This window comes from Eublepharis macularius, chromosome 4, assembly GCF_028583425.1.
Source record: "Eublepharis macularius isolate TG4126 chromosome 4, MPM_Emac_v1.0, whole genome shotgun sequence".
Taxonomy (NCBI): Eukaryota; Metazoa; Chordata; class Lepidosauria; order Squamata; family Eublepharidae; genus Eublepharis; species Eublepharis macularius.
The window spans coordinates 171428071-171451643 of record NC_072793.1 but is presented as its reverse complement, the minus strand read 5'-3'; the positions used below and the strand labels follow the sequence as shown (position 1 = coordinate 171451643).

The 23573-nt window shown below is 45.0% G+C and overlaps 1 protein-coding gene across 3 annotated transcripts; it reads right to left on the bottom strand.

The window, feature by feature from the left end:
* Positions 1 to 1578: 1578 nt before the first annotated feature.
* Positions 1579 to 23568, bottom strand: LOC129328692 (zinc finger protein 420-like). 3 transcript variants are annotated; one of them, XM_054977920.1, is made up of 5 exons: positions 9596 to 9650; positions 7082 to 7165; positions 6521 to 6647; positions 5889 to 5981; positions 1579 to 4667 (listed from the first exon to the last, which is right to left on the bottom strand). In XM_054977920.1, exons 2-5 carry the CDS (start codon positions 7094 to 7096, stop codon positions 2770 to 2772), a joined length of 2133 nt encoding a protein of 710 aa, XP_054833895.1. In that variant the 5' UTR covers positions 7097 to 7165; positions 9596 to 9650; the 3' UTR covers positions 1579 to 2769. The 3 variants fall into 3 exon arrangements, with proteins under 3 accessions (XP_054833895.1, XP_054833894.1, XP_054833896.1); XM_054977919.1 differs by lacking the exon at positions 9596 to 9650 and adding an exon at positions 8489 to 8650; XM_054977921.1 differs by lacking the exons at positions 5889 to 5981; positions 6521 to 6647; positions 7082 to 7165; positions 9596 to 9650 and adding exons at positions 17499 to 18743; positions 22839 to 22931; positions 23489 to 23568 and having other exon boundaries at positions 1579 to 4352.
* Between the last annotated feature and the right edge of the window lie 5 nt (positions 23569 to 23573).

Below are 23573 nucleotides of genomic sequence, written 5' to 3'. Positions count from 1 at the left end.
CTGGTAACAAGCCCAAATATTCAAAGGAGTGGTCACACCTTCTCCGTGGGGAGTTGCTTGTGGCTTGCCCAGGGCCGGTGCCAGAGTTTCTGGCGCCTGAGGCAAGGTACCTACTTGTGCCGCTTGCCTGACAAATTGGTAGCCATATTTGTTTCGTGCTGAAAGCTTTTTCCGGAGGCAACGATATCTAAAGCAAATGGAGGTGATTCTGTTGAAAGCAACTTTGTCGGCGATATCATAGAACTATATAAAATATATCAACCATACTCACTTTCAAAAGGAGAACGTCACTTATACACGAAGTATCTGGTCTGCTGTAGGTGACAGCTGTGTCTGTAAATGGTGGGTGTTCTGCCTGCTCTTTTAATACCTATCACATTTAAAGGGGCCACATCCTATCACCAAAGAAGGTCTTTATTGAACTACTACAGACTACAGAATATAAAGAGCACACAAGTTAGGAGAAAAAAGATCCTTCACAAAAGGGTTTCACCTACAAAAGGAAATAAAAGCAGTTGCTACTGTCTGCCACTTGAATACCTTATTCATCTCCTGCTGGAGGTGGACACTGACCCTTGGAGGAGGAAGCAAGCCCAAACCGTCGGACCCTCTGCCCTGTGACACCAGGACCTGTGACTCCGAGAGCAGCCTACAGAGTGTTTTTGCACCCTCTCTTTTCCAAGGTGGCGGGGAGGGGGGGCAGAGTTCTCTCCCCTAAAATCCAGTCTTTTCCCTAGCCAGCCACACCAAGTGGTAAGTTCCCCCTACATCAGAAGATGGAGAGGTGTCAAGGGGAGCAAAAGGCATCTCAATTGCTCTGCTCTTCCTGATTATGAAAAGGTGAACCAGAGGCCAGTTTGATATTAACAGACCCTGGACTGGATTCACAACAGCGAGTAAGCTAAAACCCCTAATGGCAGTCCTGGGTTCAAAGAAATGTTTTGTTCAGGCACCTAAAAGAAAGTAAAGTAGGAGTCCAGTGAGCCTCAAGGGGGAAGGTGTTCCAAAGACAAGGGGCCACGACAGAAAAGGCTCTGTCTCTAGTCACCACCAACATCACCTCTTAAAGGCGGGGGGTAGAGAGCAGGGCTTGAGAGGCAGATTTTAATTGGTAGGCTGGAAAGTATGGGTGGAGATGGCCCTTCAGGTTCCCTGGCCCCAAGCTATCTAGGACCCTTAAAGGTAAGAACCAGCACTTTGAATAGTGCCCAGAAACAGATAGCAAACCAGTGCCATCCTTTGGGCAATGGCCCTTGAGGAACACCTGTTTCCTCCTTCTTTCAGAGCCAGGTACCCCTCGAGGAGTTGGCCATGCATTTCACCCTAGTGGAGTGGGCTCTCTTGAATCCAGGCCAAAGAGCTCTGTACCAGGAGGCCATGCCAAAGACCTATGGAAATGTGGCTTCTCTGAGTAAGGAACTTTTCTTCTTTGATGGATTGATGCTGAAAGGAAAGAATCGATGCTATTTATTTCTGTGAACAGTAGGAAACTTTTATCCACTTCAGAGCTGTGAGGGAGGCGGCTGGATGAGGAATTCCTGGCACCCCTTTATAGTCCAACTTTCTTACTGAGACTCTAGATTTAAAAGCCAAGTAACGAAGACAGCACAACACATACTCTCATACAAACGGGATTACTAAATTAGAGAACAGATCAACAAGGGTAGTGTAGTTTATTTATTTGTTTCTTTATGTTATTTATACTGTTTTTCTCACTAAGACTCAAGGCAGATTACATAGTACACATCCGTATGAGCAATGGCTGAGACATTCAATAAACATGGGCACCCAAGCTCCCTTTTATCAGAGTTCATTCTTAGGTAAAATTTATTTAGTAAGATTTATACTCCTTAGGAAGATTATAAGAGTTTGTGGGGGAGAGAGAGTGGGCTCCTATAAAGATACAAGGGTATATTATTAAAACATATACAAAGTAAGACTTTCCGAGCATTCTGGCTGGATTTCAAGATTTTGATTTGTTTGGATGTGATGCCACCATCTGGCAAAAGATATTATCGCCGTTTGAAAAACTTGAGGCATTTTCAGCATAATTTTAGCAAGAACATATTAACTACTTATAACTTAAATATATTTTAATCATGCTTTTAACATAGCTTCTAAATTCTATACATGCTTATTAAGGGATAATATTCTTATGTTATGCTATTATTACTAATGAATATTTATTAAAAGTTGACACTCAAGTAGGATGAATTCCAAATGGGAGAAATTGTGAAAAAGGTTAGTGGCGTCCTTGGAATAGGGCCAACATGAAGGATAAGTCGTGAGAAAGGCATTGCCACTTGCTTCGCTCCTGTTCCTGGCCTGGGCTACCCACCATGGCATGTAAAGTGAGTTGTCTGAAACACGCTTACTCAATTATATAGTAAGATACATGATATAGTGTTCATTGTCTTTTCCTGGAGAGCTGTTTCTTCATGCAAGGCAAAGAGAATCCCCTTCTAAGTACCAGTTCAGCCTAGATAGGATACAGGATAACACCATGTACATTTTACCAATGCTCACAAGGGCATTGCTGTTAATGGAATAGGGTTGTAGTTGTAATCCCCATGGGTGGACATTAAGCTGTTTTCCCATTTTATTTATTGTATGTATTTTACTATTTTATGGTATTGTTTTCCAGTTTTAAATCAGATTAGTTTAATGTAACATTTACCCACATTTTGAGGATTGCTATGCTTTCTCTTGTATATGAGTTCTTTGATGAAAAGCAAGGCTTCCACTCTGACTGAAGGTTTTTCCATACTGTTAGTATGGATATGATTTCTTACCCATGTGAATTCTTTGATGGGAAGTAAGGTTTGAACTATAACTGAAGCTTTTCCCACATTCGAGGCATTTATATGGTTTCTCCCCTGTGTGAATTCTATTATGCAAATTAAGGTATCCTCTCTGACTGAAGCTTTTCCCACACTCCATGCATTTATAGGGTTTCTCCCCTGTGTGAATATTTTGATGGGAAGAAAGGCTTCCACTCTGACTGAAGCTTTTACCGCACTCTGTGCATTTATATGGTTTCTCTCCTGTGTGAATGCTTTGATGGGAAGTAAGGTGTCCACTCTGACTGAAGCTTTTCCCACACTCGAGGCATTTAAATGGTTTTTCCCCTGTGTGAGTTCTTTGATGGCTACGCAGTTGTGCACTGTGACTGAATCTTTTTCCACAATCCAGGCATTTATATGGTTTCTCCCCTGTGTGAATTCTTTGATGAACAACAAGGTAACCACTGTCACTGAAGCTCTTTCCACACTCCAGGCATTTGTATGGTTTCTGCCCTGTGTGAATTCTTTGATGGGAAGTAAGGTTTCCACTCTGACTGAAGTTTTTCCCACACTCCAGGCATTTATATGGCTTCTCTCCCGTGTGAATTCTTTGATGGATAGTGAGTTGAGCACTGTGACTGAATCTTTTTCTACACTCTTTGCACTGATAGGGTTTCTCCCCTGTGTGAATTCGTTGATGGGAAGTAAGTTTTGTATTCTGACTGAAGCTTCTTCCACACACAAGGCATTCATATGGTTTTTCCCCTGTGTGAATTCTTTGGTGGCAAGTAAGTTTCGCACTCTGTCTGAAGCTTTTACCACACACAAGGCATACAAATGGCTTCTCTCCTGTGTGAATTCTTTGATGGGAAAAAAGGCCTCCACTATGAATAAAGCTTTTTCCACACTCCACGCATTTGTATGGTTTCTCCCCTGTGTGTATTCTTTGATGGGAAGTAAGGTATACACTGTCACTGAAGCCTTTTCCACACTCAAGGCATGTATATGGTTTCTCCCCCGTGTGAATTTTTTGATGAGAAGTAAGGTGTGCATTCTGTGTAAAGCTTTTCCCACACACTAGGCATTTATACGGTTTCTCCCCTGTGTGGATTCTTTGATGAGAAATAAGATGTGAACCATGACTGAAGCTTTTCCCACACTCTTGGCATTTATATGGCTTCTCCCCTGTGTGAATTCTTTGATGGAATGTAAGGTATCTGCTGTCACTGAAGCTTTTTCCACACTCCAAACATTGATATGGTTTTTCCCCTGTGTGAATTTTTTTATGGGAAGTAAGGTGTGCATTCTGTGTAAAGCTTTTCCCACACTCTAGACATTTATATGGTTTCTCCCCTGTGTGAATTCTTTGATGGGATGTAAGGTGTGAACTATGAATGAAACTTTTCCCACATTCCAGGCATTTGTACGGTTTCTCTCCTGTGTGAATTCTTTGATGGGAAGTAAGGTGTCCCCTCTGACTGAAGGTTTTCCCACACTCCAGGCATTTGTATGGTTTCTCTCCTGTGTGAATTGTTTGATGGGAATTAAGATTCTCTGTCTGATCAAAGACTTTTCCACACTTCAGCAACTCACTTACTCTTGTCCTGGTATACTTGTTCCAATGAACATCAATGTTTGGTTTTTCAGAAAAATATTCCTCATTTGCAGTGCTCTCATTCCAATAGCCAACTTTGTACAGTTTTAGTGGTACTTCATGAGAGATATCACCTGGTAAAAGACTGGAACTAGTCCTTGGTGAGTATTTCCCCTCTTCCTTCCTCACTGCATTGCAATCTTCAGTGTTTTCTTTCCGTTGCAGATATATATTTTCTTTTTCCATTACTGCATGTTCTTTTCTTTTATTTGCTGACTCCAACTCACCTCCTGCAGAAAGAAAGAGAAACATGACATGATCACAAAATAGAATAATGCAGCCAAAACTTTAGTGATAGCATTATTTGGGAGCATGTTCCTGTCTTAGTGACCTGAGAGAAACAGAGTGTTTAAGGATGCCTTTTTCCCTGTGTATCAGCGTCTCTCACGCTTTTTGAACTTGTGCTCCTTTTGCCCTTTCAAAATTCATTCTATCTTCGGGACTTCCCTGCCCCCAAGTCTTTCCTAAAAGCTTCAGAGATCCTTGTTCACTGTCTGTAGGCAGCAAATGAAGTTCTATGGACAAAATATTAATTCTCTCCCAAAAGAAAAACTTTTTTACTATTTGAAAAAAATAAAATATGATATTTGCAAGAGTGACATAATGGAAAAAAGGATATAAATATTTAGTATACAATGAGTCGGAAAAGAATCTGTATCAGCTGCTTGCAAAAAGAAAAATGGAGTAATAATGTATATAACTCCACAGATGAGCATGGTAGTTTGGGGGGGGGATAAAAATTTCTTCAGGTGGGATACAGACTTTGAAGTTGGGGCTATATGGTCCAAATGAGGAGAAGAAACTTTTCCATGAACAACAATTCATCAATAGGCTACAAGATTTGTCTTATGATCGCTGGTGTAAATTAGGTGAATGGAACGCTGTGATCTCTCCATAAATAGATAGACTTTGGGGGTGGGGGGGAGGTTAAATATACACAAGGTAAATTACCAAAGGCATTTTTAGATTTGGTGGAAAATTTAGGATTGTAGACTATAGGGAACTGTAGACTACACCACTGTGTATTGACTGTTGCTGTAATCTATTGCATTGTTTATTCGATGCCTCAGCCATACTTACATATTGACTTACACTATGTAATCAGCGACAAAGGCAGACTATGAATAATGTAAATAATTTTTTTTTTTAAAAAAACTCCAGGCTTGGAAATCCCTGGTGATTGAAGGGGTGCAGCAGAAGTGGGGAGTGGAAGGATTTCAGCATGGAATACAAGCATAGAGTAAACTCTTCAAAGCTGCCACTTTTTGCATCGAAATTGATCTCTGGAGTTTGGACAGCCGATGTAAACCAGGACGATAACCAGGCCCCACGTGGCAGATTAAAACGAACAGATTAAGCAACGTTTTGTTGCAGGGCCCCACTTGATTGTTTATATTTTGAAGGGAATGGAAGGAAGTACAGGAAACACACATGCCCATGACAGATCTAACCTGTAAATCCCTCCAGTTCATCAGAGAGTGGGACAAACAGCTCTTCCTCTTCCTCCAGCCAGGATATGAGGTCAGGTTTGGCCATCTGCGGTCCTGTTTATTAGAAAAAATGCAAAATCATGACTGCTCAGTGTGCACATGAACCCAGCAATTCCAAGCCATCTTGACTGTCCCTCCAGAAATACACAATAGGCAAGTAATAGGGGTGAGGCTGAGGGGTGAAAAATCCTCCGTCTGGCCTTGGCAGGTTGATACCCACTCCGTGCCCAGCTGAGATTGAAATCCCAGCTGAAAACTAACTAAGTGTCAGAGAACCCAGCAGAGCTCCTTCCACAGTACAGGAAAGGAAAGCCCAGAAAGGGGGGGGGACCCCTGCTTCGACCCTCCCATCTCCAGCATACTGTGGCACCTCTTCTCATGGAGTCCTGGAACAGGACAGCCAGGCAGGGGCTCCCTCTCTGCAAGGAGAACCCAGAACCTCTCCCACCTCAGAGGAAGGACCATGGAGGGAGGCAGAGATCAGCCACTGGGCCCAGGGAAGACTGCCTGGCCATGCCCTTCCTCATTAAGGTCTTCCTCACAGCCTCTCCTCACTGCAAAAACGAGGCAGTGCAGGAGAAAAAGACCCTCACCTAGAAAGGCCACGTTCCCAAAATTCTCCAGCATGACTTCCTTGTAGAGAGCCCTCTGGGGTGGGCGCAGCAGGGCCCACTCCCCCCTGGTGAAACGCACAGCCACCTCTTCAAAGGACACTGAATCCTGGAAGGAGAAAGAAGAAGGAAGCATTTCTTTATCTCATTGGAAAGCTGCACTATAGTTGGGGGAAAGAACAGGGACAGTATATTAATCCTGAAATGCTAGCAGAAAGAGGAGGAGAGAAGAGCCTAGTGGAGACACTTGCCCCCCCTCCCAGACCTCCTGGGGGGCATCTTGAGGTCAGATTCTCTCCTCACTGGCAGCTGGATAGCAGACTCAAGCGGAAGAGGCCAGAGACGTCTGTACCACAGAGAAGCTGACAGTTTTCCATGAAAAATTCACGGCCCAGTAATAGTATCTGTTTGGGCTTCTCTGTAAAGGCCATCTTAAGACAGGGGGTGAGAATTTTCCAGCCTCCTCCGTGGGCAGTACCAGAACCAAAGACAAGGATCCTGATCCACCGAGTGGATTCCCTGTGGGACCTCTCCCCGCTTTACCTTAGCTGGCTGCATGGCGGCTCACTTCCCTTCACCCTCCGGGAAATGGCAGTGAAGGCTTGCCGGGTGTCTTCTCCCTGCCGCCTTGGAGTGAGAAAAACAAGGGGGTGGGAAACTATTTTTCATACTCACAGATTTCAGTGTCAGCTCCTTTTGTCTCTGGATTGTCTTCTGGGCACAATTCAAGATGCTGTATTTGATACAGGAAGGCTGAGGAGCATTTGGCCCAACCTCCTTCGCCCCAAACCAGACAATATTTATGAGGGGAGCCCCTCCTTCCTTAACATCTGACCCCTTCCTCTCCTTGAAATGCTTCCCCCCAGCCTCTGCCAATCCCTTTTGGGACAATGAGCTCCTCCTGACCCTGCCTGAAGCCACACTACCCCCTCCTCCCCTCTGAGGGAAGCCAAGCCCCCTCCGGCCTGCTCCACACAACCAGGAGAATGTGATGGGAAGGAAGTGGAGTGCCTGACTGAAAGCGGAAAGTGGGAAAGTTCCAATTACAAATATTTCTTTGCATAGAAAGTTAACACTGAAATGATACAGTTTCTGTCCTCTTTCTATGCTTGCTGTGCTGCTGAGGTAGGGAGCTTTTAACAGCAAAACATTCCTTAAATAATACAGCAAATCAAGTGACCCCCCCCCAACCATCTCAGGCCTCTGCCACCTCCTCCTCTTGCATGCAAGACTGAGAGTTAGCCAAGTGCTGGACAGGGTGAGGGTCTCTTGTTTTCTGTCCAGTGCAGCTGACCCTAAGAAATCCTGGGACTGTGGTTAATAATCTCTGGGAGCCTGGAGGGATCACCCCCACCCTTCCCACACATGCAGCAGAGGAGAAGTGCAGCCCGGAACTGACCAGGATTTCCAAACAGAAAAATAGTAAAGAGTCCAGTAGCACCTTTAAGACGAACCTACTTTACTGTAGCATAAGCTTTTGAGAACCACAGTTCTCTTCATCAGATGCATGTCTTCCCACAGAAAAGGGAGAATGGGAAGGGGTGTTACACTAACACACATACCTGTCAAGGGGCAAAGGATTTGGTCTCCTTTGGGAGCCTGAGGTGGAAGGAGGCGAGTGGGAAAGCCCTACTGAGACCAGCCTGAAAAGAGGCTGAGGGGCAGGAGGGGGGGCTCCCTTCACCCCCCCCCATCTCATGCTGTTCCTGTTGTTCCCCACCCTTCCAAACCTCAAACGGGTCCTTTTCCTATTCGTGCCTCCAGTGGGCCTGTCATTCCTTTTCTTTGGGGATTTCTGTAATTTTGCAGGTAGCTGATACAGGAGGTGGGAGAATGCCAGAGGAGGCCAGAGAGGGAAATGGGGGGGTCCTCTTTCACCCCCTGCTTCCCCTCTTTTCTCTCTGCTTTGGTTTTACATTGAAGCTTTGCTTCCACGCCTTTCCCACTCACCAGGCATTGATATGTTTACAAGCGGTCACGCCCAAGAAAATGTCCTTCCTTTTTAAATAACGGAAGCTGGGAAATCCAAGGACAGGTAGACACATTGTTAGAATATATTCAGCTGCCAACAAATAACAAAAAACGTGCCCCCTTTGCAGGGGAGGAAGTGGCTGCAATGGGCAGAGGGGCAGAGAAAGAGACGCGGGGTGGGCAGGACTGGGGAAATCTGGACATTCCCACCCCCAAGGCTGCCACCCCCCCCCCGGCTTCCTTGTGATCTTGAGCTCCCCCAAAAGCAGGCCTGGGGAAGATGCGAGAAACCCCAGGACGCACAGGAGCGGTTTGTGATGCTTCAGGGAAGCAAGAAAAACCCCGCCTTTGAACCGGATTAAGAGGGCACGTGAAAAAGGAGCCGGGGCGCGGGGGGCGGGGGGGGGGCGGGGAGGAAAGCCCTGCTGGGGCCCGCCTGAAAAGAAGCAGAGGGGCAGGAGGGAAGAAGAGGGGGCTCCCTCTCTAAAGCTCCTGCATTAATTTCCAGATGAGGAGAGAGAACAGCCTTGCGACTGGCTCCTTCTGTTCTGGCCTTAGAGGTCCTATTTTGTCCGGGATTCCGCGGGATCAAGCGCCAGTCCCTGCCCCCTCTTCCAGCCCCCCCCCCAGTCCTGGATTCCCCTCCTCTCCCACAGCTGTGCCATCTCCCTCCAGCCCCCAAACCCCTCAGCCCCTACTCCTTCCCGCGGCCCCTGCCACCTCTTTCTCTGCCCCCTCAAACCTCAGTCCTCCTCGATCCTTTCCTCGCTGCATTTCCTCCACCTCCGCCCCCCTCCCCCCCGTGCCTCTCCTCCCTGAGTGCCTCCAGAACCAGAAGCCGCTGGAGCCCCGTCCAGCCTCCGAAGGCACCAGGTGCGGATCCCTCCCTCGAGCCCACTGCAGTGACCTCGAAGCTGTGCACAAAAGGGGCAGAGCGGATCTCTGTGGTGCAGGAGGGGGAGAGCGGAATTTGGGGAGGGGGCTCCCTTTCGCCCCCTGCATCGCCCTCCTTTCTCTCTCCTATTTTAATGTTGCATTGCCGCCCCACCCCATATTCCCCCCCCTCCGAAGCCCCTTTGAGCTCACCGGATTCCTCCAAGCCTTTCAAACAGAAGCCGGGAGACACAAAGGCCTCTTTTGGAAATGGCTTTTCCTCTGAGACCCCCTCCAGATACCTCTCTAGGACTGCACGTTTCTCATTTTAACCCTTGTTGGCGATGGGAACTGTACCTAGTCCTAGGGAAGAGATTCCTTCAATCTAATGCACGGATGGTCTGTCTGAAGAATTGATCTTCTATTTTATTGTTTGTGGGATTTTTTGTTTTTGTATGTGTTGCTTCCTTTTTGCATCACAGTTGCTTCCTTTTGCGTTTTTTTCATGTGTGCTGCTTGTAGCATGTTGCAGTTTGGTTTTTGAAATAAATTATTTCTTTGAATACCACATTTGATGTCAATGTTTTATCTTCTTTTCTAAAATATTCTTGGGTAAACATTAATCTAGTCATTGCAACAAGTCCACATATGAATACAGGTTCCTGTAAGTAGATGCCTGTATTTTGTGTTCTTTGCCCCTGGCTTTTATTCATTGTAATTTCAAAGGCGAGCTTAATTGGAAACTCATCTTTGCAGTGGGAAAGCAAATGTAGTGTCCATTGGTATGAACTTTAATCTTGGAAGTCTGCCCAGCACCTTTTCCCTACATGTTTTTCTTCTCTACTATCTTTATCATGGGAGGGAAGGCAACATGGTGTAATCCTATCTCATCAGATCTCAGAAGCTAAGCATAGATCCAGAGGAGTTAGCCGTGTTAGTCTGTAGCAGCAAAATAGTAAAGAGTCCAGTAGCACCTTTAAGACTAACCAACTTAATTGAAGTATAAGAGTTCAAGAGCCACAGTGTTCGAGATGCATCTGACAAAGACAGCTGTGGCTCTCGAAAGCTTATGCTACAACTAAGACATTAAGCAGAGTCAGTGCTTGGATGGGAGACCACCAGGGAAGACTCTGCAGAGGAAGGACATGGAAAACCCCTTCTGCTTCTCACTTGCTTTGAAAGCCTCAGCTGGGGGCACCATCAGTTGGTAGTAGTGACTCAAGGAAGACTGGACTATGAAAATGACAGAGTTAGCAGAGATTGCAAAACTTACAGCTTTGATCAAAGACAAAACATTGTCTATCTTTTTAGCTAACTAGAAAACCTTTACTGACTTTCTGCACGAAATGAGGAATAGTGAATTGATTATTTGTGGTTTTGACCATTAAGAAGATAATGGGGAGATATAAAACAAATAGAAGGGAGGTAGCACTGGGAAAGAAAATTTTGGAGAGATCGTAACTTTGTTAAAATAAGGCAAGTGCTGTAGAGAAGAATGGAAATGAAATATGTACTATTCTTCTTTTCTAAGTTTCAAGTTCTGTTTTCTTTTTTTTCTTTCTCTTCTTTTGCTTGTCAGCTTTCTTTACTATTTTTAACTTTTACTTTATTCTTGTTTTCTGCCCTTTCCGTGGGGTTTTATTCCTATTAATAAAATAAAAATAACTTTGAAAAAAAACCAATTTGAGATATGCAGATGGCACCATATTACTGGTAGAAAATAGTGAGACTACTGATCGTTAAAGGAGAAAGTGCCAAACCAAAAGTACAGCTGAACATCAAGGAGACCAAAGTAACTACTGCTGAAGAATTTCAGCATTTTGGAGTTGATAATGAAGAAACTGAAATTGTTAAGGATTTTCTATTCCTTGGCTCAATCATCCCGGGTGAAGGGGGGGGTATTGCCACCTGCTCGGTGCCTGATCCTGGCTCGTTGAAGGGGCATGGGTTGCTTGCCACCTGCTCCGAGACTGATTATCACCAGATGAAGGGAAGACAGGAATTGCCCCTGCTCTGTGCCTGATCCCAGCCGGGTGGAGGGGCGAGTGAGCATTGCCGCCTGCTCCATGCCTGATTCCCACCAGGTGAAGGGGGATGGGCATTGCTGCCTGCTCCACGCTTGATTCCCTCTGGGGGAAGGGGACGGGCATTTCTGCTTGCTCTGCATCTGATTCCCACCAGGTGAATGGGGGTGAGCATTGCCCCCTGCGCTCCTGATCCTGGCAGGTGAGGGAAGGCATTTCTGCCAATTTCACACCTCATCCCCACTGGTGAATGGGGGACATTGCCACCTGCTTTGCTCCGGATCCCAGCAGACTGGAGGGGGGCATTGCTGTCTGCTCTGCTCCTGATCCTCACCGGGTGAAAGTGGGCATTGCCACCTGCTCCGTACTTGATCACAGTCGGGTGAAGGGAGGGCATTGGCACCTGCTTTGTGCCTGATTCTTGCTGAGTAAAGGGGGCAGGCATTGCCACCTGGTCCGCTCCTGTTCCTGGACAGGTGAAGATGGGCAGGCATTGCCACCTACTCCATGCCTGGTTCCAACTGGGTGAAGAAGAGGTGGGCATTGTCACCTACTCAGCACCTGATCCTGGCTGGTTGAAGGGGCATGGGTTGCTTGCCACCTGCTCCATGACTGATTCCTGCCAGGTGAAGGAAAGATGGGGATTGCCACCTGCTCTGCACCTGATCGTGGCTGAGTGGAGGGGCATTGCTGCCTGCTCTCTGCCTGATTCCCAATGGGTGAAGGGGAACATTGCCTCCTGCTCTATGCCTGATCTCAGCCAAGTGGAGGGAGAATGGGCACTGCCTCCTGCTCTTCACCTGATCCTTGCTGAAAGAGGTGGGCATTGCCACCTGCTCCATGCCCTGATTGTTGCTAGATGAAGGTGGGGGGCAGTTGGGCATTGCCACCTCCTCTCCACCCTGATCACCGCTGGGTGAAGGCAGGGGTCAGGAGGGAGGGATGGGACACCTCGGCTGTGCTTCCTCCTGCAGCAGCGACCTCTGGAGGCGCACCAGCAGAAGAGGTGAGTTGTCTGGAAGAGTTTGCTTTTTATATAATAGGATAAATATACCACATGGATAACTTGATATCACATGATTTGCATGACGCGCTCAGGCTTCTCGCTTTTGTTCAGCAGCAGCCACCCCATTAAACCCATTGTGATGAGGAAGTGGTTAGAGTTTCAGACCAGGATCTGGGAGACCAGTCTGAAATCACCACTTTCCAATGGAAGCTGATTTAGTAATGTTGGGCCAGTTACACATTCTCAGGTGAACTTACCCCACAGAGTTGTTGTAAGGATAAAATGGAGAGGAGAATAATATAAGTTGCTCGAGATTCCCCTTGTGAAGGAAGATGAAGCACAAATGAAGTAAATTCAAACTGGGATCCAGTTTGGTGTAGTGGTTAAGAGCGCAGGACTCTAATCTCGAGAACTGGGTTTGATTCCCCACTCCTCTGCTTGAAGCCAGTTGGGTGATCTTGGGTCAGTCACAGCTTCTAAGAGCTCTCTCAGCCAAACACACCTCACAGGATGTTTGTTGTTGTGGGGATAATAATAATATACTTTGTAAACCGCTCTGAGTGGGTGGTAAATCATTCTAAAGGGCAGTATATAAATTGAAAGTTGTTGTTGTTGTTAAAGAATTCTGTATGAATAAAAGACATCATCTGTCCTTCCATCCATCTGTCTCGTTTCTCCTCAGAAAAGAAAGCTGGGCATCTCAAAATTGGCCCCTGGCTTGAGGGTGATTACAAGAGATGCAGTACCAAACAGAAATGGAATTGGAACATCCTGGCCCATGCAGTACCCAGAGACACTCAAGTTTTTTGCATTACAATCCCAAGGTTGTCTGTTCAAGATGTAGTTCATCTTACCATATAAAAGAGGTAGCGTGTTCCAGACTACTCACTTCCTACCCTGGTGTGCCACCAGATGGCACTGCAGCAGAGGGAAGCCCAGCAGAGGAAGCCTGAGCCTCCAGACGCGCCGCAGTGGGAAGCCCAGGCTGGGATCAGGAGGGGAGCAGGTGGCAATGCCCGCCCCCCCCCCATCTTCAACCAGCTAGGATCAGAAGTCGGGCAGGTTGCAATTCCCACCCACCCCCACCATCCAAAGCTGTGTGACACACATAATAGGAACATGGAACGTGAGAAGTATGAAAACAGGTAAGCTAGAAATCATAAAACAAGAAATGGAACGTTTAAATATTGCAGTCCTGGGTGTGAGTGAACTAATGTGGACCGACTCAGGACATTTTCAGTCAGACAATCACAGTGTTTTACTGCGGAAATGAACTCAAAAGAAATGGTGTTGCTCTAATAGTGAGGCAAGACATAGCACAAACAGTTAAGAGCTACAGTGCAAAGTCTGACCAAGTAATATCAATCAGACTTCAGGGAAAGCCTGTTAACATAACCATCATTCAAGTTTATGCTCCAACTACGGTTGCTGAGGAGGAAGAAATAGAAAACATTTATGTAAGTGTCCAAGAAGAAATTGACCATACACCTAAGCAAGATATGCTCATATTCATAGGCGACTGTAATGCAAAAGTAGGCAATAAAGCAGAATCAAACATAATTGGAAAATTTGGATTAAGATCACAAAATGAAGCAGGAGAGCGGCTCACTGAATTTTGTGAAGCCAACAACCTGTTCATTGCTGATACATGCTTCAGGCAACCAAAAAGATGATTGTATACGTGGAAATCACCGGTTGACTGACACAGGAACCAAATCGATTACATAATTGGAAGCGGATCCAGAGGAGTTAGCCATGTTAATCTGTAGTAGCAAAATTGAAAAGAGTCCAGTAGTACCTTTAAGACTAACCAACTTTACTGTAGCATAAGCTTTCGAGAATCACAGTTCTCTTCATCAGATGCATGGAGGGTTTGAAGAAACTGGTCAGATATATAGGTAGAGAGGGGAGAGGGGAGTGGATGCAATCAGTAGCCTCTGATAATGGGATCTGTTGGCTTCTGATAATGAAACCAGTTACTTCTGATAATGAGATAACCATTCATAGTCTATTCAATCCAAGCCTGACTGAATCAAATTTACATATGAATTCCAATTCAGCAGCTTCCCGTTGGATTCTGTTTTTGAAACGTTTCTATTGAACTACAATCCTTGATGGAATGTCCTGATAGATTGAAGTGTTCTCCCACTGGTTTCTGGATGTTGCCATTTTTAATGTCAGATTTGTGTCCATTTATTCTTTTGCGCAGAGGTTGGCTGGTTTGTCCAATGTACAGAGAAGATAGACATTGTTGGAACATGAGGGCATATATCACGTTGGAGGATGAGCAGAGTAACAGAATCAGAAGTAATGGATTTCATTATTAGAAGCCAAATGATCCCCTTATCACAAGCTACTGATTGCATCCACTCTTCCCTCCCCTCAGCTAAAACAAGACCAGGGCCGATTCCAGATGGCCTACCTTTCGTCGCGCGTCGTTGCGCCGAAAATGCGAAATATTGCATTTTCTCGTGCGAGTTTTGCGTGACGCCGCGCAAAGGCAATAGAAATAGGGTCAAAACTCTAAATACAGCTTTTCAGCAGCTTGCACGCAGTGACAAAGAAATCTATTACAATAACCAGTGCAAAGAAATAGAAGGGAACAACAAAAAAGGAAGAACAAGAGACTTCTTCCAAAAGATCCAAGAAATCAAAGGGAAATACAAGCCACGGCTTGGGATGCTGAAAAATCAACTTGGAAATATAGTACCTGATCAGGACAAAATAAAAGAAAGATGGAAACAATACACTGAGGAACTATACATAAGAGATGGAAGAATGACAGATACTTTTGATGAAGAATCTTTTGATGAAGAACCAGAAATCCTCGACAGTGAGGTAAAAGCTGCACTCAAAGTAATTGGGAGAAACAAAGCACCTGGAGTAGATGGAATACCAATAAAGCTATTTCAAGCCACAGAAATGGAGTCCATCAGAATCTTAACAAGAATATGTCAACAAATGTGAAAAACAAAACAACGGCCCACCTACTGGAAACGCTCAGTCTACATTCCAATCTCCAAAAAAGGGACGCCAAGGAGTGCAGCAACTATTGGACAATCACGTTAATTTCCCGTGCAAGCAAAGTGATGCTCAAAATTATACAGCAAAGACTCTTGCCATATATGGAATGAGAAACGCCTGATGTTCAAGCTGGATTCAGAAAAGGAAGAGGCACTGGAGATCACATTGCAAATTTATAATGGCTAATGGAAAATACCAAGGAATTTCAGAAGAAAATCAGCTTGTGTTTTATAGAGTACAGCAAAGCTTTTGACTATGTGGATCATGAAAAGCTATGGAGACCCTCAAAAGAAATGGGGGTGCCACAATCTGTTTGTTTTGATGCGCAATCTGTACTCTGGACAAGAGGCTACTGTCAGAACAGAATATGGGGAAACTGAATGGTTTCCAATTGGCAAGGGTGTCAGACAAGGATGCATATTATCTCCCTACCTTTTCAACCTCTATTGTCTGGATTTCCAGTTGTAATAGTCTTTCTTGTAGCTGTTTATTTTCTTGTTGTAAAATAGCTATTTCAGATCGCAGTGAATTGCTTAATATAAGGACACGATTAGCCTTTTGTGCTACTTTGTCTATAGCTGATTTTATTTCAGCAAGTTGTTCCTCAAAGGGTTGAAGAATAGTTGAGACTTTATTCATAATTTTTTGCTCCAATTGAGCTAGCATTCTGGCTAGTATTGGGTCTGCTGAGCTAGATAAGTTGGGTAGTTTATTCTTTTTTTCATGTTTACTAATACATTAATGAGCAACCCTATCTATTACAATATTAATAATAAATATCACTACTGCCAAAATATTGATAATTAATTATTAATAGGAATTATTGGTATGACTAACTAAAAGTTATATTGACAGAGGGTAGCAAGACACAGCAAGACTTCTTGGGAAGGGAGTGCAGCAAGGTCGAGTTCCCTCCCTAAACCAAGATAAACCTTCTCCTATTTCCTCTTCAATAATATTTTGTCCCCTTTTTGTCATTTATATGTTTGGGTAGTTTTTTCTTACCCTTGCTGTTTTCAGCAGCCATTTTGGATGTTGCAATTTTCTTCTCTGTTGCTTGCTGCAAGGCTGGGAAGAATTCCCGAAGCTTTTTTGAAGAGTTTGCCTTCATTTTTTCCTTCTCAAGGTTTTGTTTGCTCATATTTCTTTCTTTATTCACTTTTGAGTTCTGTTATGACATTTTATTTTGAGGCTTTAGGGTGGGGAGGGATGGAGCTAACTTTCCAAGCTTCCTTCTCCCCAGTTTATCTGTTCTTAAAGGTTTTTTTTCATGGTTTTTTTCATAGTCACACAAAGTAATTTTCCACATAGGTCTTCTTTAAGACAATTAACTCCACACAGACTTAGATTCATTCAGGCCTTTCCACACAGCTTGACTGATTAAGATTAAACTCTCACACAAATATATACAAACATTCTCTCTCAGTCGCAGTTTGCCTCACCTCACTCACTCATCCCTCTCTTTCACACACACCCATTCTTCTTCTGTAATACATCAAGCATTTAAAGAAACACACACACACTCTTAAAATCATTACAGCTAACACTACATAAATCTTATCAATGCACACAAAGGAATTCTGTTAAAGAAACAAGGTTGTAGTTTTAATCCCTGGTGGAAAAGCATTAAGCTGTTTTCCTATATTATTTATTGTATGTATTTTACTCTTTTACAGTAACTTTTCCCTCACATTCTGAACATAGTTAGTTTCTTCTCTGTGTAAGGTCTCTTCTCTGATTGAAGCTTTCCCCACACTCCAGGCATTTATACGATATGTCCCCTGATGGATAGTAAGGGTTGTATTGTGACAGAATCTCTTTCCACACACCAGATATTCATATTTCTTCTCCCTTGTGTGAATTCTTTGATGGGAAGGTAATAATGCACACTGAATCTGCTCCCACACTCCAGGCATTTGAATAGTTTCTCCCATGTGTGAATTCCTTGAAGGACTGTAAGAACTGCACTGAAACAGAATCTTTTCCTACACTATGGGCATTGATGTGGTTTCTCCTGTGTGAATTCTTTGATGGGAAGAAAGATTTCCACTTGTACTGAAGCTTTTTCCGCATTCCAGACATTTGTACGGTTTCTCCCTGGTGTGAATTCTTTGATGAGAAGTAAGGGTATCTTTCCGACTGAAGCTTTTCCCACACTCCAGGCATTTGTATGGTTTCTCTCCTGTGTGAATTCTTTGATGAGAAGAAAGGACTCCTTTTTGCTTGAAGCATTTCCCACACTGCAGGCATTTGTACGGTTCCTCCCCTGTGTGAATTCTTTGATGATGTATAAGGATTGTACTGTGATGGAATCTTTTTCCACACTCCAGACAATGATATGGTTTCTCCCCTCTGTGAATTCTTTGATGGTACTTAAGGGCTCTACTGTGATGGAATCTTTTCCCACATTCCAGACAATGATATGGTTTCTCCCCTGTGTGAATTATTTGATGGGAAGCAAGGCTACTTACCTGATTGAAGCATTTCCCACACACTAGGCATTTATACGGTTTCTCCCCCGTGTGACTTCTTTGATGGGAAGAAAGGGCTCCTTTCCGACTGAATCTTTCTCCACACTCCAGGCATTCGTATGGTTTCACCCCTGTGTGAATTCTTTGATGGCATGTAAGGCTTGAATTATGACGGAATCTTTTTCCACACTCCAGACAATGATACGGTTTCTCATCTGTGTGAATTATTTGATGGGAAGAAAGGGCTCCTTTCTGTTTGAAGCTTTTCCCACACTCCAGGCATTCATACGGTCTCTCCCCTGTGTGAATTCTTTGATGGCATGTAAGGTGTGAACTGCGATGGAATCTTTTTCCACACTCCAGACAATGATATGGTTTCTCCCCTGTGTGAATTCTTTGATGAGAAGAAAGGATTCCTTTCTGACTGAAGCTTTTCCCACACTCCAGGCATTTGTACAGTTTCTCCCCTGTGTGAATTCTTTGACAGGAATTAAGGTTTTCTGCCTGTTCAAAAGTTTTTCCACACTCTAGCAATTTAAATACTTTTGTTCTGGTATATGTATTACAGTGAACATCAACATCTGATTTTTCATGAAAATTTCCCTCATTCACAGTGTTCTTATTCCAATAGCCTCTTTCATATACTTTTTGAACTAGTGGAACTTTGTGGGAGATATCACCTGGAAAAACACCAGAATTATTCCTTGGTGGGTATTTTCCCTCTTCCTTCCTCACTGCATTACAATATTCCGTGTTCTCTTTCTGTTGCAGATACATATCTTCATTCTCCATTAATGCCTGTTCTTTTGTTTTATTTGCTGACTCCCGCTCACCTCCTGCAGAAAAAGAGAGACATTTGATAGGATCACAAAATAGAAAAACGCAGCCAAAACTTTAGGGAAAGCACTAAATTAAATGCTACAGAGGATGCAGAGTTCAAAGGCTTGGTGTTCGGAAACATGATGATAATTCTTGCTTGGGAATCTGTGACATCTTAATTCATACTATCCAATGTCTCAGGGGTGGCTCAAAATGGGAGTACAGCATTTCAGGGGGACTTTGTCTGCCATACAGGCCCTTCTTTGACCCAAAGTTCATCCACAATACAGTCTATTTGTTTTCAGGCAATGATACGGGGCCCAGATTGCCTGTTTATTTTCTCTTCCCAGGTCAGTGAGCGATGATGGAACTGTGGCACTGCTAAAGAGGCATTGGGGAGTTCCTGCCTGTGATGCTGGACCCACTAAGTGTGGCAGAGAGGCCCAGCATGCTGGACATTTGACATCTGATAGTCTTTCTGCCCCTGGGGACAGAGCCAGACCTGAATTTGGGGCCAGCTGTCAGTGTTTCAGCACAGTGGAAATAATTTTATATTATAGATCAGCACTAGAGTACCGGGAATCAAGGTTAACCCCGTGGCCATGTTTATGGAGAGGTGTTTTAATATTGTCAGGCTATGGATGACAGGATATGGTAGACAGATCCCTGGACCATTGCAGCAAGACACAGGTTCTTGGTTAAATGGTTTTTATTCAGAAATCAGATCATTTCCATATATATGTCCATAGGACTACTCCGAAACAAGGTAAGCATCTAAGCAGCAAGAGTAAAAGTTGACAGGAATGGCATCATGTGAGAGAGACTTCTCTTTTAACATTCAAGTCTGCTCTTTTCCCTCCTCCCAATTATAAACAAGGTTTGGGCACTTTTCTTGTGTGACACCTTTTCACATATTTATAATATCAAGTTGAGTAACTAGAAAGCAAGACATAGCAAAGTCTGAGAGGGAGTAGCATACAAGGTCAGAATCACTGGAAGCTGTTGCAATTCATTAGATAAACACCTGTGAAAGCCTGTGAAAGAAACAGTTATGACATTGGTAAAATGGCATCGAGTTACAGCAGGATAGATTGGTTCAGAACAAAAGGATCATTAAAATTGGCATCGATGGGGCTCAGACATGACAAATATACAGTTCAAAGATTGAGAACAATTGAAGAGAACAGCCCTTTTCCTTCAGTTTTATTGGGAATTCGGAATAGATTTGGCTCTGTTATTCCCTATGGGGAAAATTTTCCAGAGGTTGGAAGGGGTATTTTTCAAGAAACATGTTGTCAGGTCTGTTTCCCACAGTCCCTCCATCTTCTATCGTTTTGCATTCAGCCTCTGTATGTACGTGTGTGTTGGGTTTTTTTTTTCACACAGGCCATCCAGCTCCTGGGAAGACAGCACGCTTATCTCGGACGGCTCGCCACAGCGGCCTTGAGACGGTTCCTTCCCATTCTCCCACTGACTATGCCCAGCTGGTTGGGCATTGAGAGTGGGGGGCTCACAGGGAGAGACTGGAACTTTGTAACAAGCGTTCCATACGTCATTCTCAACAAGAGCTCTATGGACAGCCAGACATTATTGCTTCTGTGTAACCTACAGACATATATATGCTATAGTTATGATTTCTCAATAAAAAACCTTGACTCAAGAGAGCTTGGATTTTTTGCTGCAAAGGGGGAAGTCAACTCCAACGTATCCTGTTTTCCATAGACTGACACATGTACTAAAATTGCAGGGATCCTAGTCCTGCCTGTCCACCAAATGCTCACCAGATTTTAAGTGAATTGGACACTTGAATTGTCCGGTTCCCTGAACAAGTTGTCCCCAGCCACTCTCCAGTGTTTCATGGGGTGAAAGATCCATGGCTTTCTCCAGGACACAGGAAGCCTGAGCCAACACACAACAACAACCAGCGAAGCCTCCCAATGCCAGGCGAACCAACAAAGCCCAACAAAATGAACAGGAGAATCCCACCAGAACTATCAAATTAGAGAATCCCAGTAGGAAAAAACCTGAAGCAAGGGACAGTGTCACACGCTAAACAGAACCAGTGTCACTCAAAGATGCCAGGCAGAGCCCAGGGCCAATGCAAACCTATCACAGCCAAGATCAAACTACAGAATCCCACCCTACGAACAACCAACCAACCAACATCAAACCAGTGAATACCAGCATCCAGACCTGGCAATGGCATATGGCAAGCAAGCGTGACACACAGACACATAGCAAACCTGTCATCTTCCCCTCCTTCTCCTGTTTCTGTGAAATGTGCAAAGAGGGTGGATATTCTGTTGGGATCTTTAAAATGAGATTTCTGGATATTCCCAAATACATCTGGATAATTCAGGAATGTAAATACTGGTATATTCAAAGGTTCCCGTATAAGCCAGATATATCCAGATATAACCAAAGAATGCCAAATAGGTATTTTCAGGTATATATTCTGGTTAGGAATACGAACTTGCACACTGTTAACAACAGACACTTTGGAAACTACAATACTGATCTGATGTAGTAAGGAAACAGAGCGGGTATCTGGAGAAGGGAGTTTTGATTCATAAATGCCCATACCCTGAAAATGTTGTTGGTCTCTAAGGTGCAACTGAACTCAAATCTTGCTGAATTATTCAGGAGGCCTTTTTTAATGCAGATAGGAGGGCTGTACTGTACCAAAATGGTTCACAGGAATGATTTGGTAAAGGGATAAAGACTGTAGACTATACCACTGTGTACTGATTGTTGCTGTAACCAACTGCATCGTTAACTGGATGTCCCAGCCGTACTTGATATTGATAATTTTCTGTAATCAGTCAATGACGAAGGCATATTATGAATAGCTAGCAACAAAGCCTGTTGTGGGGAAAAATACAACAGGCTCTAGAAAGGGGGGAGGGGGCAGTGAATGGGAGCATTGCTATCAAGTAAATGGGAGCATTGCCACCTGCTCTGCACCTGATCCCGGCTGGGTGAAATGGGGGGGGGGGGGACAAGCATTACCACCTGCTTTTTGCATGATCCCAGCCGGATAAAGGAAGGCATTGACGACTATTCCACCCCTGATCCCAGATGGGTGAAGGGAGATGGGCATTGCCACCTGCTTGGCTCCTGATCGCAATCGAGTGAAGGTGGCAATGCACCTCACCTGATCCCAGCCATATGAAGGGTGGGTGAGCATTGCCCCCTGTTCTGTGCCTGATCCCAGCTGTGTGAAGGGGGGCTTGGGCATTGCTGCCTGCTCTGCACCTGATCCCAGCCAGGTGAAAAGGGAGCGGGTATTGCCTCCTCCTCTTCGCTTGATCCCAGTCAGGTGAAAGGGGGGGGGGGCATGCATTGCCACCTGTTCCACGCCTGATCCCAGCTAGGTGAAAGGGAGAGTGGACATTGCCACATGCTCTGCTCCTGTTTCCTGCTGGGTAAAGCGGGGCGGACATTGCCACCTGCTTCCTACCTGATCCCAGCCGAGTGAAGGGGGGAGGGCATTGCCACCTGCTTCCCGCCTGATTCCTGCCGGGGGGTGGGCGTTGCCTCCTTCTCCGGCCTGATCCCGGCTGGGTGAAGGGGGTGGGCATTGCCACCCGCTATGCACTCTAATCACCGCCAGGTGAAGGCAGGGGGTGGGAAGGAGGGACAGGTAGCCTTGCCTGCGCTTCTCGCGGTGGCGCACTCTCTGAAGGCGCATCAGGATAAGAGGTGAATTGTCAAGAATATGGCTTTCCTATTATATAATAGAATGTAAATAATTTTATTTTTTTTAAAACTCCAGGCTTGGAAATTCCCGGTGATTGAAGGAGTCGAGACTGGGGAGGCCAGTGTTTGGGGATTGGAAGGACCACTAGCATACCCCCCCCCAAAAGCAGCTACTTTTTCCACTGGATTTGTTCTCTGTAGTTTGGAGGGAGAGGCAGCAGTTGAGTTCACAGACCGTCAAGTATGAAAGCGCAATACACTACTCTTGTGCTTCAAGCTCTGCAGCCTTCATAACTCACCAACATTCTTTGGAGGAGAAGCAACTGTGAGAATAAAGAAATCTATAAAAACCCACCTTCCCTTGGAAGGAAGTGCAGGCAACATAGAAACCCATGACATGCTTAAGCAGCTACCTATAAATCCCTCCAGTTCATCAGAGAACAGGAGAAACAGCTCCTCCTCTTCCTCCAGCCAGGCTATGAGGTCTGGTTTGGCAATCTGAGGTCCTGTTTATCAGAAAAGACACAAAATCATGACTCTTCAGTGTGCACACAAATCCAGCAGTTCCAAGCCAACTTGACTGTCCCTCCAGAAATACACAATAGGCAAGTAAAGACAGGTGTGGGGCACAGTGCAGCATGGGGCAGAGAATCCTCCATCTGGCACTGGTAGGTCTGTGCATACTCTGTGCCCATCTGAGACTGAAATGCCAGCTGAAGACTAAGTATCAGAAAGAAGCCAGCAGAGCCCCTTCCACAGCCCAGGAAGGCACAGCCCAGAGAGGAGGGAAGCCCCTGCTTACACCCTCCCACATTCTCCAGGCCAAGCACCCTTTGGCACCTCTTCTCATGGAGTTCAGGCACAGGACTGCCAGGCAGGGGCTCCCTCTCTGCAAGGAGAACCCAGAAGCCCTCCCACAACCGAGGAAGGATCATGGAAGGTGGCAAAGATGAGCCATTGGGGCCAGGGAAGACTGCCTGGCCATGCCCTTCCTCAACAAGAACTTCCTTACAGTTACTCCTCACATCAAGAAGGAGACAGCCGTAGAGTAATGGATCCTCACCCAGAGAGGCCACGTTCCCAAAATTCTCCAGCATGACTTCCTTGTAGAGAGCCCTCTGGGCTGGGCACAGTAGGCTCCACTCCCC

Coding starts and splice junctions, on each gene's coding strand:
- LOC129328692 (XM_054977921.1), bottom strand. CDS start 23,522: ATGCTGGAGAATTTTGGGAACGTGGCCTCTCTGG. Junction 18,744..22,838: donor TGAACTGGAGGGATTTATAG/GTAGCTGCTTAA, acceptor CTTTTTCTGCAG/GAGGTGAGCGGGAGTCAGCA. Junction 4,353..17,498: donor ATGTCTGGAATGCGGAAAAA/GCTTCAGTACAA, acceptor AGTGTGGAAAAG/TCTTTGATCAGACAGAGAAT.